The 16,751-nt window shown below is 52.1% G+C and overlaps 1 protein-coding gene across 10 annotated transcripts in view; it reads left to right on the forward strand.

Moving 5' to 3' along the window:
* TNS3 (tensin 3) overlaps nt 1-16,018 on the forward strand; it is a 227,821-nt gene extending 211,803 nt beyond the window's left edge. For all 10 annotated transcript variants that reach the window (XM_033862800.2, XM_033862804.2, XM_033862803.2 and 7 more), the window contains 5 exons: nt 383-460; nt 8,880-9,048; nt 11,278-11,346; nt 11,449-11,475; nt 13,223-16,018. In XM_033862800.2, coding sequence (XP_033718691.1) covers nt 383-460; nt 8,880-9,048; nt 11,278-11,346; nt 11,449-11,475; nt 13,223-13,367 — 488 coding nt within the window. In that variant the 3' untranslated portion in view covers nt 13,368-16,018. The remainder of the gene's footprint in view (nt 1-382; nt 461-8,879; nt 9,049-11,277; nt 11,347-11,448; nt 11,476-13,222) is intronic.
* The last annotated feature ends 733 nt before the right edge of the window (nt 16,019-16,751 follow it).

The following is a 16,751-nucleotide window of genomic DNA, read 5'->3' on the forward strand; positions in this document are numbered from 1 at the left end:
AGTTGTGGCGCACGGGCCTAGTTGCTCCGCAGCATGTGGGATCCTCCCAGACCAGGGCTCGAACCCGTGTCCCCTGCATTGGCAGGCGGACTCTCAACCACTGTGCCACCAGGGAAGCCCTGACTTACCTCTTAAAATGTAATTGTTCACATTAATTAATTCGGAGGTGAGAAAGCTGTTTTGCTGGGCTGCGCCATCCCAGCTTTTGCTTGGAACGTGGTGATGGTTCTCTGCGCTGGGCCCTTGTCTGCAGGAGGAAGGCCCAGCTCTGCAGAGCCTGTGCATCACCGTCCGGGCCTCGGTCCTGAGCATCCACAATGTCATGGTCATTCTTGGCCTGGGAGGTGGACTCACTTCTGCGTTTTCTCGCTCCTTCCTGCAGACCCGTTGGAGGAAAGAGCCGAAAGTTCTCCGCAGACGGCAGCCAACTCTGCGGCCGAGCTGCTGAAGCAGGGGGCAGGTCAGTCCCCGCTGCGTTTTCCGCTCCTCCAGGTTCCTGGGCAGAGACGGGCTCAGGGACACAGCTTCCTTTCTTACCTCGGTCTGGGTTCCTCTCCTTGCTGTGTCAGAGGAGGTTTCCTTCTGTAGAAACCGCCACAGGGCTGGGCTGGGTGGGGCTTCAAGTGTCCTGGCAGCAGGGCCAGGACTCTGCAGGCCAAAGATGACCAAATTCAGTGGAGTAAATGTCACAGCCTGTGTTTCAGTTGGGAGAATGTGGGCGACCTGCCCCTCCAGCTGGAAATGTTAAAGAGATCAGTGAGTCCGCAGTTTGACCCAGGGTGACACAGACCTCCAGACAGCGAGCTCCCCGGGGCACGTTTCTTCTTACTAGACTACTTTTTAGTGCAGTTTTAGGCTCACAGCAAAATTGAGAGGAAGGTTCAGAGAATTCCCATATAGCCCTTGCCCCTACACATGCGCAGTCTCCCTCATGACATCCCCCATCAGTGGGACATTTGCTACAGTTGATGAACCTACATGGACACATCATAGTCACCCGGAGTCCATAGTTTACATTACTGTTCACTCTTGGTGTATATTCCATGGGTCTGGACAAACATTTGATGACGTGTATCCACCGTTATAGTATCACACAGAATAGTTTCAAGGTCCTAAAAATCCTCCGTGCTCCAACTCTTCATCCTTCCTCCCTAACTCCTGGCAACCACTGATCCTTTTATTGTCTCCGTGGTTTTGCTTTTCCCGAATGTCTTATGATTAGAATCATACAGTCTCCGTAGCCTTTTCAGATTGGATTCTTTCACTTAGTAGTATGCCTTGAAGATTCCTCCATGTCTTTTTATGGTCTGAGAGCTGTTTCCTTTTAGTGCTGAATAATATTCCATTGTCTGGATGTACCACAGTTTGTTTATCCGTTCACCCACTGGAGGACATCTCGAGTGTTTATACATTTTCGTAATTATGAATAAAACCGCTATAAACATCCACATGCAGGTTTCAGGGTGGACGTAATTGTCAGTGCCTCTGGGTAAATACCAAGGAGCACAATTGCTGGATCGCATGGTAAGAGTATGTTTATTTTGTAAGAAACCATCAGACTGTCTTCCAAAGTGGCCGCACCATTTTGCATTCCCACCAGCGATGCATGAGTCTTCCTGCTTCCCCACATCCTACCAGCAGTTGGTGCTGTCAGTGTTCCGGATTTTGGCCATTCCGAATAGGTGTTTAGTGGTATCTTGTTGTTTTAATTTGCATTTTCCTGATGACATATGATGTGGAGCATCTTTTCATGTGCTTGTTTGCCATATGCATCTCTTCCTCGGCAAGGTGTCTGTTAAGGTTGTTTGGCCATTTTTCAATAGGGTTGTTTGTCTTCTTGTTCAATTTTAAGAGATCTTTGTATATGTTGGATAACAGTTCTTTGTGAGATTTGTCTTTTGCAAATACTTTCTCCCAGCATGTGGCTTGTCTTCTCATTCTCTTGACAGTGTCTCTCAGAGCAAAAGATTTTTTATTTTAATGAAATCCAGTTTATCAATACTTCCTTTCATGGATCATGTCTTTTGTATTGTATCTAAAAAGTTATCACCAAACTCAAGGTCATCTAAATTTTTTCCTAAGAGTTTTATAGTTTTGCATTTCACATTTATAGCCATTCTATTTTGAGTTAATTTTTGTGACGGGTTTAAGGTCTGTGTCTAGTTTTTTTCACACGTGTTGTCTAGTTGTTCCAGCACCATTTGTGGAAAAGACTATTTCTGCAATGCTGTATCTCCTTTGTCCCTTTGTCAAAGATCCATGGACTATTTCTATGGGTCTATTTCTGGGCTTTCTGTTCTGTTCCATTCATCTATTTGTCTATTATTTCACCATTACCACACTGTTTTGATTACTGTCACTTTAGAGTAAGTCTTGAAGCCAAGTAGTGTCAGTCCTCTGACTTGGTTCTTCCCCTTCAATATTGTGTCGGCTGCCCTGGGTCTTTTGCTCTCCATATAAACTTCAGAGTTAGTTTGTTGATATCCACGAAGTAAGTTGCTGGACTTTGGACTGAGATTTCATTGAATCTACAGATCAAGTTGGGCAGAACTGACATCAGAATTATATACTGAGTCTTCCTATTTATGAATGTGGAATATTTAGTTTATTTACTTTGATTTTATTAGTGGGAGTTTTGTAGTTTTCCTCATATAGATCTTATACATACTGTATTAGATTCATACCTAAGTATTTCATTTTGGGGGTGCTAATATAAATGGGATTGTGTTTTTAACTACAAATTCCACTTTTTCTCTGCTGTTATATAGGGAAGTGACTGACTTGTGTATTCACTTTGTATCCTGCAACCTTGCTGTAATAGCTTATTAGTTTCAGGCCAGGTCATTTTTGCAGCATGAGATGGCAGTCCCAGTGACCCCAGCTTAAGAGGGTTGTGGACGAGCCAGAGACCACAGGGCTCTTGTGGGTGTGTGGCTGTGAGGGAGAGACACAGCTGGAGAGAATTATGGGGCCCCCTGGCTCCAAACCTTGAGTTCCCCCACTAGAGGTCTTTCATTCAAGGTAGACATTTGCTCTCAGAAATGTTGGAGAGGGGTTCTCTGAGTCTGCAGGAGGACTGACTAGAAGTACTTCTATCTGTGCCTCACGTCTGTAGAGTACTTTATAGCTGTGACTCCGTAATGAAGGAATATGCAGATACAGGTATTTTCTTGTTGCTTCCTCTGTACAATTTGCATTATTCGTCTGTGCAGTTTTTCTCTGTAAAACTATACATCACTGACTCTATTACCCAGCTAAAGTCAAATCCCTCTGTTTTCAAAAGGAATTTTTTTTTAGTGTTGAACTCTTCATAGACTATCCTTAAAGGATAAGTTATCCGTGGCCAGAACAAAGGTGACAGGAGTTTGTCCAAGATAGCAAGCATGCTAGAACTTGAAGCCTCAAAAGGAAGCGTCTGCCTGTATCCAGTCTGGGTTCCAGTCCAGGCCCTGCCACTTGGGGCTCAGCCTCTGGCAGGTCACTTAGCCGTGCAGACCTCAACATAATCATAATAATCGGTCCCCGACACAGTGGCTGCAGGACCAGTTGAATAGGATGTTGAAAATGCCTTGGGAACTGTAACGTGGTCACGTAAGCTGTAGTTGTGCTCCTGCCGCTCTGCTTTCGTGTGAAAACACTTGTGTTGGCCCAAGAGGAGTGGCCTTTGCTGTGCAGTGGCCTCATCCTTTTCCTACGTAGACGCGATTGAAAGGGCTGGTCCCACAGCAGCGTTGCGAGGCATTGTCCCCACGCCAAAGACCGTGAGCTCACAGCCCGCAGGTTGTTTCAGGGGGTCCCTGGAGCCCACTAGGGCTCATTGCTACCTTACGTTAAAGCCGCAGCTTTGTCCCCATGTCTGTGGGTCCCAGCAAAGTTGCGGGGAACATGCTGGACTTTGCTGCAGGCCTTACTGGTGAACTGCTCACCCATGCACTTGACCTTGGAGGTGGGCTGTGAAATCAGGTCTGCTCCGATTGACATGTTTGTTTCAGCTGCACCTTTAAAAAAATGTATTAAAAAATTTTTAAACATGTCATTAATGATTTTTAAATTGCAACCTCATGTATCAACCTCATTCAAGAAAAGTGCTCCAGAATGATGGCAGCAAACCCTTCCAGAGTACGTGCCCTGTGAGGCTGGCAGAGCCTGGGCTTCCATCGGAGCACCACCTGGTGTCTCAGGGTTACAGCCCTGCTCACCCACCCCAGGCAGTTAGCACTGGGACACACACGCCTCTGGGTTCTGCACTTTGGTTCACTATCATCTCATTACAAGCAGCATTTCATGTTTCTCCTTAAGCTTCCTTGTTACCTAACATTTTCCCAATACATGTTGAATTAGTAAATGAATCAATGAATTAGTTGATCCTAATGGAACTATAATAGCCTTTATTTTTAGATATTAAAGCTTTTTCTTCTGCTGTGGCTTATAATTTTTAGTTACACTCTATCGTCTTTTCAGATAATCTATGGCACGTATCAGTAACTCTGAAAGCTTTGCTTTTTTAAAGGGTGAGCCTCCCAGGGACAGGACTTCACGCAGAACCTGGAGGTCTTATTTAATCATCTGATTGGGCATTTACGTCTGGGGGTTAAATTATGACTGCCCTGAGCTTAGGTCCTTTTAAAATCTCTTGTTTCTAGAACACATCCAAAGGTTTAAATGTCCATCCAGCTACCTTCACGGCTGACAAGGCAAGGAATTGAGTCAGGACACAGATATGTAGCTGGAAGAGTGAGGATGCTACAGAGAGCGCTGGGTCCTAGCTGTTGGTTCGAAAAGTGCAGAGTGACCGTGGTGAGAAGATGATCAGGCTGTCCGGTCTCTGACCACCTTAAGGAAACTGAGTGGTTCTTTCTCCCCTTAAACTAAGTTTCATTTGTTGTCTGAATTCACTTAGAATCCCAGACCCCTGGCCCTGCAAGGGCTCCTCGAGATTCTCTGGCCTGTGTCCTCTGCGTGGAGGTGAGGCGCTGACACTCAGGGGTGTCTGCAGCGTTCAGTTCTCTTCAGTTTAATCCCTTCGAATCTGATACCGAGGCCGTTGTGAGTTGCTGCAGTTTCTAAAAGAATTGCTGTTCATGTTTTTAGTGTCAGCTCTTAATTGGTTCTGTTGAAGCAGTGGAATGCAGCTGAAGGCCCTGGCACCAGACCCCACACGATATCCCATAAACGTTAGGGCTGTGTCTTTAACGTACCGTACTGTAAAGGATGTTTTCTTTATAAAAGTAATAGGAATTCTTCCAGTTTAAAAAAAAAAAAAAAAAGGAAGACACAGAAAAGGGAGAAATGAATTCCCCACAGACCTGTCGCCCAGGCACAACCACTGGCTGTTTTCCTTTTCCCCCTTAGCATAAGGGGTTTACCCATGTTTTTGGCAGACACAGCCTAGGTCTCACTTTCAGTGGCTGAGGAACCGTCCGCCGGCTGATTCCACCCCTTACGGTTGCCCAGTAAGCGTGCGTCTAACTTCTCAGTACCACAGACAGCACTGGGAGGCTACCTTTCTGCATCACTTCCTTTTTCTGAGTTCTGAATTGTGACCTTCAGACCCTGAATTTCTGGCAGCGGTAGGACTGGGTGAGAACCTGTGACCTTAACACTTCTGCTTCCCGCCGCGGGTTTGACGGGCGCTTTCCCGTTCAGCATCGCACCACAGCTATGCACCCTCAGGTGGAATTGGACGAATTGGGCCAGGCCCCGGGGGACAAGCACAGCAGGCCCACCTGTCCTCTGCTGGGGAGGGAAGGGGCTGGCGTGGGCTCAGCAGAGCTGCCCCAGACGTGCTTGGGAGAAGGGAGGGCTCCCCTCTCTGCTCCGAGGAGGGACAGTGCCGCTCTGCGTCGGGGGGAGATGCCCCCCAGGCTGGCTGTTCCTTCTCAAAAGGCGATCTGTGCTGCTACAAGGAAGCAGGAGTCTGGGTCGTGGCAGACGTGCGCCCGCTCCAGGTTCAGCTCGTGCCAATTTTCTGGGATTTCATTGTGACTAGATCAGAATTTTCTTTTTTCTCTTTTGTAACTGCACGAGTAGCATTATAGTAATACTAATGAAATCCAAGGCAGAATATTCACCCTCCTAAACTCAAACCGTCTTAAATTTTCCAGGCACACCTCCAACCGTTCGTAGGCACACAGGCCTTTCATTGTATAGGTCTCATCATGGCACAGATAGTTTTATTCTGCTTTTCCCAGAAACCGCTAACATTTTTCCACGTTGCTATACAGGGTTCGTGGTTACCATTTGCTGGTTAGTTGGTATTCCATTGAGGGGCTAATTTCACCATTCCCCTCCTTTTGGACATAGTTTGTTTCCAACCAACTTCCCACCAAATGAGTATGGGGCTCAAATATCTTCACCTCTAGGTTAGCTGTCTCAGCTGGTTATGGAATATTTCCTGTCTCAGGTCTCTCGGAGCGGGACCTCCAGGTTACCGAGTGCAGGCAGGTCTTCAGATCCTCCTGACAAATAATGCCGAATCATCTTCCAGAAAGGCTGTCCGGGTGGACGTGAGCATTTCATAAAAGCACCCGATTTCGTCAAAGCTTTGGGCAACTGCAATTTTAAAGACTTTGGCCAACTCACTCTCTTTCCCAAGACGACACAAGTAGACCCCTCAAGTTCAGACAGGAGCTGAAGTGCAGGTCAGCCTCCGGCCCTGCAGTTCCCTGGAGTGTCTCATTGCCCGGCGTCCTCAGATGGGGCAGTGCCACCGGCTGGGACAAGAGGACGCAGAGAGGGCAGCAGTGGCCACAGCAGCTCAGCCGTTCAGGGAGGGCTCTCTGGTTTCTCCCTGCCTCTCAAGATGTGCAGGAGGGACAGTGGCTTAAAAGATGTCAGGACAATCACATGGGGCTGCTGGCGGGCGTCGTTATGGCTGAGGAATGTCTCGAAGTAAAATTCACAGCTCAAAAAAAGAAGAAAACATCACAGCTCATCCTCAGGAATGGTACGCGAAATTTCTTCCTGAGCCCGTGTTCTCTACCTGGCACCTGGCACCTGGTGGTACCAGGTCCCTCAGCACCGCAGGAGCCAGCACGAAGGTTGGGTATCACAGCAAGCCCCCTGGGGAGGTGCCAGGCTTCTGGCATATTTCTCTACACTTCAGTTTCCTCGTCTGTAAATTGGGGATGATAACAGAATCTTCCTCACAGGACCCTGATGCAGATGTGATGAGATAGTCTGTCTCAGACGTTCGGTCGAGGCCTGACACAGAGTAAGTGTCCTAATGAATGAGCCGTGTCAGGTGGAGCTCGGAGAAATGAAAACTGGTGTGTTGGGGAACTTCTTTGAAGACTGCGTAATGGCACCATGTCATTTTAATAATTATGGGAGTGAAATACGAAGCTCTATTTCAGAGAGTAAAAGTGACTTGTTCAGTAAACGTTATAGAGGGAAGTTGGTGTCTGGGATGAAACTCTCAGTTAACATGCGTTTGGGCGGTTCTCTGGTATCTCCCACCTTCCCTCAAGACCCAGCCTTTCCACTCAGGCCTCTTCCGGCAAATCAGAGGATTGTAGCTGCTCCCGGCTCCGGTCTGCCCGCTTCTGATGCCCCCACCCAGGGTAAAGGGAGGGGCCTCGTTCTTCTGATGAATTGGTTACACGCACCCCAGGCCTTGCTTTCTTTCTTCATCATCGTGTCCTCGCTGAAGTGGAAGTTTCCAAATCCTCAAACTTTCTCAGCTTCTTAAAGAGTACCTGTGGATTGTCGCCTTGGCCGTGAAGAGAACAGAGGGTTGGCAGCTCCTAAGCGGCCCTGCATCTCGACACCAGGGACATTGTACGTTATTTCCGCTCTTCTTAACCCATCTTCGCGGGCCTGCGGTAGCACACCTGCCAACAGGTGTGACCGCTGCTGAGTCTTAGAATTTGGGGTGGAGACGGAGCCCGTCCGAGGCTGGGCCTCCGGGAGGCTCTCCCAAGGAAAATGGTGCAGGCGAGGGCACAGCGCTCACCTTATTGCTCCAGTCAAGGGGAAGCTTTTTCTTTTCTGTTTAGTGAAAATCTAAAGACCTTTAGAGATGGAGTTAAGACAGCCCACTCACTTGCAGAGGCTGCATCCGGCAGAGCGGGGAACAAGAGCGGCTCTGTTCCTGGGGGGACATGTCCTTGGTGGGTGGCCAGGCAGAGCCACAGCTCCCGCAGGACTGAGCTTGAGGGAGAGTCTGAATGTCCCACAGTCACACAGATGTCACACGCCTCGAAGTCCCACGTTAGCTTCTGCATGAGCTGCAGGGATCCAGGCTCAAAGGGCCATCAGTCTGTTTACAAAGTCTCGTTCGCACTCAGCTGTTTGCTTCCCCCAAGGGGAGGTGGCGGTGGACAAACCCCAGTCCCCTTGGCAGCACGTGGACGGGACAAGCCATCCCAGCTCTTTGCGCGCAGACCGTGTTCTTAGTCTCTGCAAGTCATTCGTTCACAGCAACTCCTTCTGGGTGCCTGCTGCTTTCAGAACTCCGTGCGGGGTGGATATTTGGGGTTCCAGGCTGCAGGCTCCCCTCTGGGGACGTTTCCTTAACTGCAGGTGTGGTGGGGTTCTTATCCCACCCAGACCCACACTGAGACGGGGGAGGGTGCCTCTAGCCCACCCTTGGGACACCAGGTGTAAATAATGCCGCAGGGGTGGAGACGCATCCTGGGCCACTGGGAGGAGTTTCCTCGGCTCCAGTGTGTGTGTTGGGGGTGGGCGGGACGGGCTGTTATTCTCTGCATTGGCCCTGGGGCGTGTGCATCTCTGGGTCACTCCACACCTTGGGAATTAGGGGTAAAGGGCGTTTGCCTCAGACATACCTGGCCACACATATGTGCATGTTGTTCGTAAACCCCGGGGCCCTCGTGTCTGGCAGACGCGTTAACGCCGCTTCCCCCTGCGTCTTCCAGCTTGCAACGTGTGGTATCTGAACTCCGTGGAGATGGAGTCCCTTACGGGCCACCAAGCCATCCAGAAGGCCCTGAGCATCACCCTGGTCCAAGAGCCGCCTCCTTTGTCCACGGTCGTGCATTTCAAGGTGTCAGCCCAGGGCATCACCCTGACGGACAACCAGAGGAAGTGAGTGTGTCTGGCGGCCAGGCTGCGGGGAGGGCGGGGCTTCTGACCCCACTTGGGGTGAGACCTTCCACCAGCTCTGCCCAGGCCCCTGCACGTGCGGTGGTCACCCCGGCAAAGCTCAGCGGTCCTGGAACGAATCAATGATCTAGTCACTCTGTGCTTGGTCCTGTATGTCCCCAGAGACACATATAAACTATTGACATTGGGCCCAAATGCTGTTTTTTTAGAAGTCAGTAAAATTTTTAAAAAGATACATGGATCTTTGAGTATCTCTTACACACGCACACACACACACGTACACACACACGCACACACACACACGTGTGTGTGTGTGTGTGTGCGTGTGTGTAGTTTGCAAATGCAAAAATCTTTTGTCATTTCTGTAAAAACACTCAGAGACTATGATAGAATCCACTCATCTTTGCTTCTGTATCGTTGGTCATCCCATTCTAACACTTGGTCATCCCATTTCAGGTGAGAGTGTGACCTCGATAGATATTATTTCAGTATCTAGATAATGTTAATTATTATGTAATAATATTATAGTATATAAGAATAATTAATGTTAATTATTAACTATCATCTAGATATTGTCTATTGTTATATCTTAGTTAACAACATTTGAACATCTAGACAGTAGATGCTGTTTCAGTTTCCAGGTGAGCACAGAGCAGGGTCAGGTGCGTGGACGGAACAATGGCAAGCGTGTTCCTCCCACGAGCAGAGCCTTTGACCTCAGGATCCAAGGCATTTCAGAGGCAGTTATTGTTTATTTGTTATGGAAACAGCCTGCTGTGATTAATGAGGAAGGCAGGTCAGCGACCCTCAAAGCAGAGTGATGGCCGGAGCTTCAAGGGGCAGGCGGCCAGTCCCCGCACCAGCCGGTGGGGCAGCGCTCACCCCGGCGCCCTGGAGCTCTTCCTGCCACGGCCCCTGCTCCAGAGCTAGTCCTGGGCTTGGGAGGGTCCCTGACCCAGAGCTCCCACCCACTGCTCTCAGGATGAAGTGGGCGTGGAGTGTCAGGTGCAGCGTGGGTCCTGCCACTCGGACTGGGGTCCTTGCTCCCCGCGCTTCACCCGACGGGCCACCGTGGCACGTTCCTCATGCCATGCACTCGGTTTCCTCTCCTCTCAAGCTGCACTGAGGTAACCGTCTTGGGATGTCAGGGACTCGAATGAGATATCCACGAGCAGGTGCCGGTACGGCTCAGCTGAAGCGTGGACAGGGGGTCGGGCAGGAAAGCACGGCTCCTTCCTTCACAGCCTCTCTATTTTCTCCTGCTACCTGTGTGCTTTTTCTGTATCTCTAGTTTCCCTGTGTCCTTATAAAACCATGGGGGTGGGCCGCGTCCGTGGCACCCGGGATCTTCCCTGTCGCAGGAGACGGAACGCGCGTTCAGCCTGGCTGACGCTGGACAAAAGAGGCTGTGTCCTCCGTGTTCCTGCTGAAAGATGCCCGGCTCTGCCTGTGCCTTTCCCGTACGCTGGCCTCTTTCTTTCCTTCTCCTGATGAGCTCTCTCCTTGCCCAGATCAAAGCCACCAGCCTCTGGAGATACCACCTCCCCCAAGAGGAGAGGGGCGCTTGCCCAGCTGGAGTGGGGCACACAGGGCAGGCCATGCTCAGAGGAGCGGGGAGGGCTGACAGTGAAACAAAGGACGAGTGACAGGAGCCGGGACCGAGGACAGAGGAGTCCCCTGGTGGGTCCCCCAGCGGCTGTGCTGGCCCGGCGGTGGTAGCACCTCCCAGTGGGTTTCACGTGCACAGCCCTTGACAGTCTACAACGTGCTGTCAGATGCCTCGTTGGGGCTGACTTGGCTCCTGTCCTGGGAGAGTGGTGGTCTGTACCAGGCGCCCTCTTCACAGGCAGCTGCGAGGGCTGTAGACAGTTGCTGTTTTCCTGGGATGAGGGCAGGAAGGTAGGGCCTCACTCAGCTTGGTCCCGCCCTCCACTCGTCTGGCGCTTCTCCATTTCACTCGGCAAGGTGCTTCCCTTCGCCCCGAGACGCACTCCTTTCCTAGTGCCCACTTTTCCCGGAACCACTCTGCCCAGCCTCATAGGTCTGCTGATTTCTAACAAACGTACACTCTGCTCTTCTCTCCAGACCACCAGTAAAAGCATAAAATAGGCTTCTTCCCCCCCCACCGAACCTCCTCCTGGGGGTCTGCCCAGGGCAGCATTGTCACTGCAAAACCCCAGTCATGGGCTCTCCCTCTCCCTGTCCCGGCAGGCTCTTCTTCCGGAGGCACTACCCCGTGAGCGGCGTGATCTTCTGTGCGTTGGATCCACAAGACAGGAAGTAAGACGTCTGTATCTGTACTAAGCAGTGCATATGCTTCCTTTGCTTTTTGAGTTAATGAAGAAATTAACGTGACTCTTCTCTTATTCTGTAATTTGCAAGGTGGATCACAGACGGCCCTTGCTCAAGGTATGTTGCCAGCCTGTCTTCATTCTTTCTTAGTAGACGCTTGCCTCCAAAGCTGAATTCTGCCCCGGATTTCCAAAGAGGAAAATGACTAAATAATGCCGATGGGTTTGGGTGTGACCTTTTTAAAAAAATTTTATTGGAGTATAGATTTACAATGTTGTGTTAGTGCGTTTGGCATTAAACAGAAATGAAAGTGTTCTCTTTATGCAGAAAGGGCCTGCAAAGGGTTAACTTTTCTGCTTGCTCTTCTCTGAATGAGCAGTACTTACCTGTGACCCATAAAATATGGTATAAATAGCGTGAAGAGATTGCACAGCGTTTCTGGCCATTGAGGAGGGGTAGAGTCTGCAGCAGCGCTGAGGCCGTGGTGTTGGAAGGGGGCGCTGCCTGAGTGCAGCGGGCGTCAGCGCAGAGGGAGCACGGCTCTGCCCTGGCCCAGGCTCTGTGATGGCCACGCAGCCTCGGAACCCTCCAGAGCTGTCTGCATGCCCACAGGTGGGCATCCTCCGCGTCACCTAAATTTGATTACCACGAATGTCTAACTGCAGGGGTCCAATCCCAGGATTCCAGTTTCACGTTGGCCGTTTGTCCTGGCATCTGATAAAGTGGTCGGAGCCCCCCGGGGGGGGGGGCGGTGCCCCCAGGCCGCTCTGGCTCACAGGGCCCACGGGGATCCCAGCCGTGTGGAGTGTGTGGTCCCAGCGGGGCTCACTTGAGTGCTGTCAGCCAGTCCCTCCCGTGGTGTGGAAACCACTCAGCTCATACAGAAAAATTCTTCATTGTTCTGAGAAGGAGAAGAAAGACCTCAGATAAGGAAAAACTACCATTATCCAAGTCCAGGGATTTGGATTTGGATAATGGTAGTTATTGTGTTAAGTTTGCGGCTTCTGAAAGCTTATTCAGATAAAGGCTTCTGTTCTTCTAAGAAAAATATTAGATTGTTCTGTGCTTTTTTGTTTTGTTTTGCGGTACGCGGGCCTCTCACTGTTGTGGCCTCTCCCGTTGCGGAGCACAGGCTCCGGACGCACAGGCTCAGCGGCCACGGCTCACGGGCCCGGCCGCTCCGCGGCATGTGGGATCTTCCCGGACCGGGGCACGAACCCGCGTCCCCTGCATCGGCAGGCGGACTCTCAACCATTGCGCCTCCAGGGAAGCCCTGTTCCGTGCTCTTAAACAGTTTCCTCACCTGCACGTAGTTTGTAACTCAGGGGTATGAGGCTGGAGAAGGGAGCCCCTGGCGTGTTTTTAACCTCCCATCCTCTGGCCCCAGTGGGTGGGATCGTGGGCATCCAGGGAGAGCCCCCAGCACCCCAGGAGCCGAGCCTGGAGTTTTGTGTGCCCGTCTGCTCTGATGGTGTGAGCAGGGAGTAGGCGGCTCCTGAGGTAGAGCCAGGGTCCTCCCCATCAGAGACTCGGGAGTGAAGCTCAGGAGCTGGCAGAACCGGAGGGTTCTGGCCAGGTTGGAGCAGCGGCTTTGGTTCAGGTCCCAGACCCGTGACTGGCACTCCTCGGTCCTGCCCGTCAGGTTCCTCCCTTGTGAGGTCTGGGCACAGCATCCTCCCTGCAGGGTCTGCGAGGCAGAGAGGACGCAGACCTGCGTCTGGAGGTGTCCGGCAGGGGACTCGGCCCCTGAGACTTTGGAGAAGCAGAGGTTAGAGGTGGCGGCGGTGCGACAGGAAGCGGAGGTTTGTATCCTGTGGGGTGGACAGGACTCGGCTGGCACGCTGACCTGGCTTTCCTTTTGCAGGGTCTTTGGATTTGTGGCCCGGAAGCAGGGCAGCGCCACAGACAACGTGTGCCACCTGTTTGCAGAGCATGACCCCGAGCAGCCGGCCAGTGCCATCGTCAACTTCGTGTCCAAGGTCATGATCGGCTCCCCTAAGAAGATTTGAGCCCCCACAGCCTGGAGACTCCAGAAGGGCCTGTGTGACCCTGACGTTCCAGGCCCAGGAGGGAAAGGGGTTCCTCCAACCTTACAAACAAACAACCCTGCCACCAGCTGGCCTTAGCTGAGAGCCACTGCTCATGGACGCATTTCTGTAGCCCAGTGCTTTCCAGGTGGAGGAAGTTGGGCATCGGGTGTGCCCGCCCGGTCCCCATGCAGGAAAGGACCATGCAAGGGGACGTGGGGACCCGTGTTCCTCGAACTCTGGTGTTTGTGGGAAGGAGGGGAGCCCGCCCGCTCCTCAGTGGCCCTGAGTGACCGGCTGTGCCTTGCCGCTGTCATGTCAGAGGGCTCCCGTCCAGCGGGCACCTCAGGGCCTCTGTCCTCCCACGACGGAGGTGCTGATTAACCTGAGAAGGGGATGCATGTTGGATGAAGGTTTATGCGGGTCAGGCTCTCCCGGGGCACTGGGGCATCATGGACAAGGGGACGACGTGATGGGCGGTGAGCACGAGGGAGGTCGTGCGGCCACTGTGAGGCCGGAGCCTGGGCGTGGGGACGGCTCCCCGCGTCTGCGCACGTGCCTCAGCTGAACGGCGCCCTGGGCCGTGAGAGGGGAAAGTGAGAAGATAGGAGTAAAACCCCATTTCCGTGTAATTTATGTGTTACGTAATGCCAAGTTATTTATGAGAACGGTTTGCCATTGCTGTGCTGTACTGGTGTCCAAAAGCTGCCGCCTGCCGCGCCGGGGCTCCGGGAGGAGCATCTGTCCCCGTGTCGGATGCACGAAGACGGGTGGTGCGGACTCTGTTGACCGCTCCGTGGGCCGTCGTTGCCTGCGGGCGGCTGCCGAAAGCTGACTTTGCCTCAAGCCGCCTTCCCGAACGCTTGACCATCCACGTGTCTTTTCCAGGCTGTGGGTACATCCTCGCTGCGGGGGGAAGGGTCCTGAGGGGTGGGACACGCTTACTTGGAGACTCAGCTGTCCTCCACGTCGCGGTTCTCGGCCCTCCGGGGGCCTGGGAGAGATCATCCCGAGAACCACTGACCTGAGGGAACACTGGTCTGTCTCCACCCAGCCTGTTGGCGCCCGTCGGGATCCCTGTGTTCTGGCCCCTGAGCAGGGTGAAGATGAGGACGAATCTCAGTCTTTCCGCGCTGTTTCCAGCTCTTCTGCATCATCTTAGCCACCTAATCGGCTGTGCTCTTTACGCTGATGTGCATATCGCAGAGCCGTGGTCTGTCCACCTGAATCCGGCAGTGGTCAGAGGTTTGGGAGAAGAAGCCAATGGTCCTGCAAGATCCCATAGCAAGAGGCCCCAGTCTCCTTCCCCGTCACCCAAGACACTTGCACCATGGCTCTCCATCCCCCGTGAACTGCCCGTCTCCTCCACTTCGCAAATCAAGCACCAGCTCTTCAAACACCAGGAATCACTGTGGCGGTCACCACGCTGGCGTTTGGAAACGTGCTTTGTGGCTTCTGTTTTCAAGTGGGGCAGAGACAGACTCGGTGACAGCAGAGGTGGGATTGGCCGAGTCGCAGTGGGCGTTGTACGCGTGTATGAGTGTGAGTGTGTGCGTGAAAGCAGGTGGGTGAGTCCACTGTTTAGCTCCTATTGATGCACCAACACAAGTGCCTCATTTCTGTGCCAAATGTTTGCCTTGGTCCTCGCGGACCCTCTACCCTGACGCAGGGCGGCCTGGCTAAGGAGAACGTGCCGGCATCTTCCAGAGGCCTGATGCCTTGGTACCCGGGGTTGGGGGTGTCTAGCATTTCCGTTTTTCATTCACAGCTAGAACTCAGCCAGGGGGAGCGGAGGTTTGTGCTGTCCCCCAGAGGGGCCTCCTCCTGAGATGCTTGTCCCCAGATTTGACCCAGGGACCGCAGGCCAGGTCCCTTATCCTTCTGACGAAGGTAGAGAGGGCTCATGTTGAAATCAGAGCAAGAGAGGGGTGCAGGACTGAGAAACGTCAACCACCCCAATCACAGAGGCCGTCCTCGTCCAGAGCATACAAGCCATGACATTTGCTTTTGAAACTGACTGGCAGCTGAGACTTTTACTCTCAGTAGTCAAAGGCATCAGCAGGTGTCCTCCCAGCAAATGGCTCTCCCTCTGAGGTGGAATGAAAGGAAGCCAATTCCCTGTCTTCTGAGGAGCTGGTACGACAGTGTGTTACATATGCATGAAATGGAACGAGTCCATGAACTTCGTGCTCAGACCTCAGGCAGCCCCACCGCCAACACTGACTCTGGGGCAGGCGGGGGAAGGAACATCCCCAGGCATCTGGCTTCTGGGGTGCCCGTGGGCACAGGGGTACTGTCCTGGGGCATGCACGAGGACTGCACCCCACAGGTGTCATAGCCAGGGCCTGTTTACCTGCTCATTAACCTATGCTGTATTCCTCCAGTGTTAACCTATAACTGTGTTAAGTCACCGCATTTAAGGGTCTCCGTGTGTATCCTCGGCATCAAAGACCTCATCGTGTCTCCTTATCTGCCTTACCTAGTAGTGGATATCTTTACTTTTCTTATATTGTAAAGAATGTATCCCGTATGTAAATGAATGTTCTATAAATCCTTTGTATAGTCATTTTCTTTGCTCTTTAAATACCATCTCTATTCAGAGTATAATAAAAGTATAAACTTGGGAAGCCTCAGTGAGGCAGGCATTTGTTTGTCGTTTTGAACGGGAAGACCCCAGAAGGCGTGTGCGGGTGTGGACATGCGTGTGCGGGTCTGGGTGTGCCCGTGTGTGTGTGTATTTGGGGGTTTGAAGGGGATTGTTTATGGATCAGTGGATTATAGTTTGATTTCTGCCCAGAGACTTTTGAAAATTGTATTCAGAGATTCTAAGAATTTCATAATAATGTGTGGTACTGATCATAGGAGCTGCTACATTTTTGATGTTGATAGAAAACCCCTGTTCCAGTAGCTGTAGGAGAAAGCTACCCGTGTAGATCAGCCTCTGACGGGACTTCCCAGGTGTCTACCGAGTTGGGTGCTGAACCTGAATATAAGATGTGTGGTGGGTTCACCTGTTTTTTCAATAGATACTGGTGACAGTCCCAGCGCCACCCTGCCGCTCTCCTGGGCTAGCGGGGCTCGTCCCCCAACCAAGTGAAGCCCCACTGTGCTGGCTTTCTGCCCTCTCAGGTCTGGGCCCCCTCCCGAGGTTGACCTCCCTCCCTTGTTTGGTGATGGACGCAGGACTCTGCTGCCCTCGTTTCCTCTGCGTCCTAAGGCCTGGAGCAACTATCATAGCACGATGCCGGGTGGCCACTGGACAAGCCTTGGCGCAAGTCTGCATCCTAGCCAGGCCCCAGAGCTTCACACACACTGGGTCACACCTGGCCTTGCCTTCCTCTCCTCCTGCAGGCTCTGGCACAGATG

This window comes from Tursiops truncatus, chromosome 9 (genome assembly GCF_011762595.2).
Source record: "Tursiops truncatus isolate mTurTru1 chromosome 9, mTurTru1.mat.Y, whole genome shotgun sequence".
NCBI classification, from domain to species: domain Eukaryota; kingdom Metazoa; phylum Chordata; class Mammalia; order Artiodactyla; family Delphinidae; genus Tursiops; species Tursiops truncatus.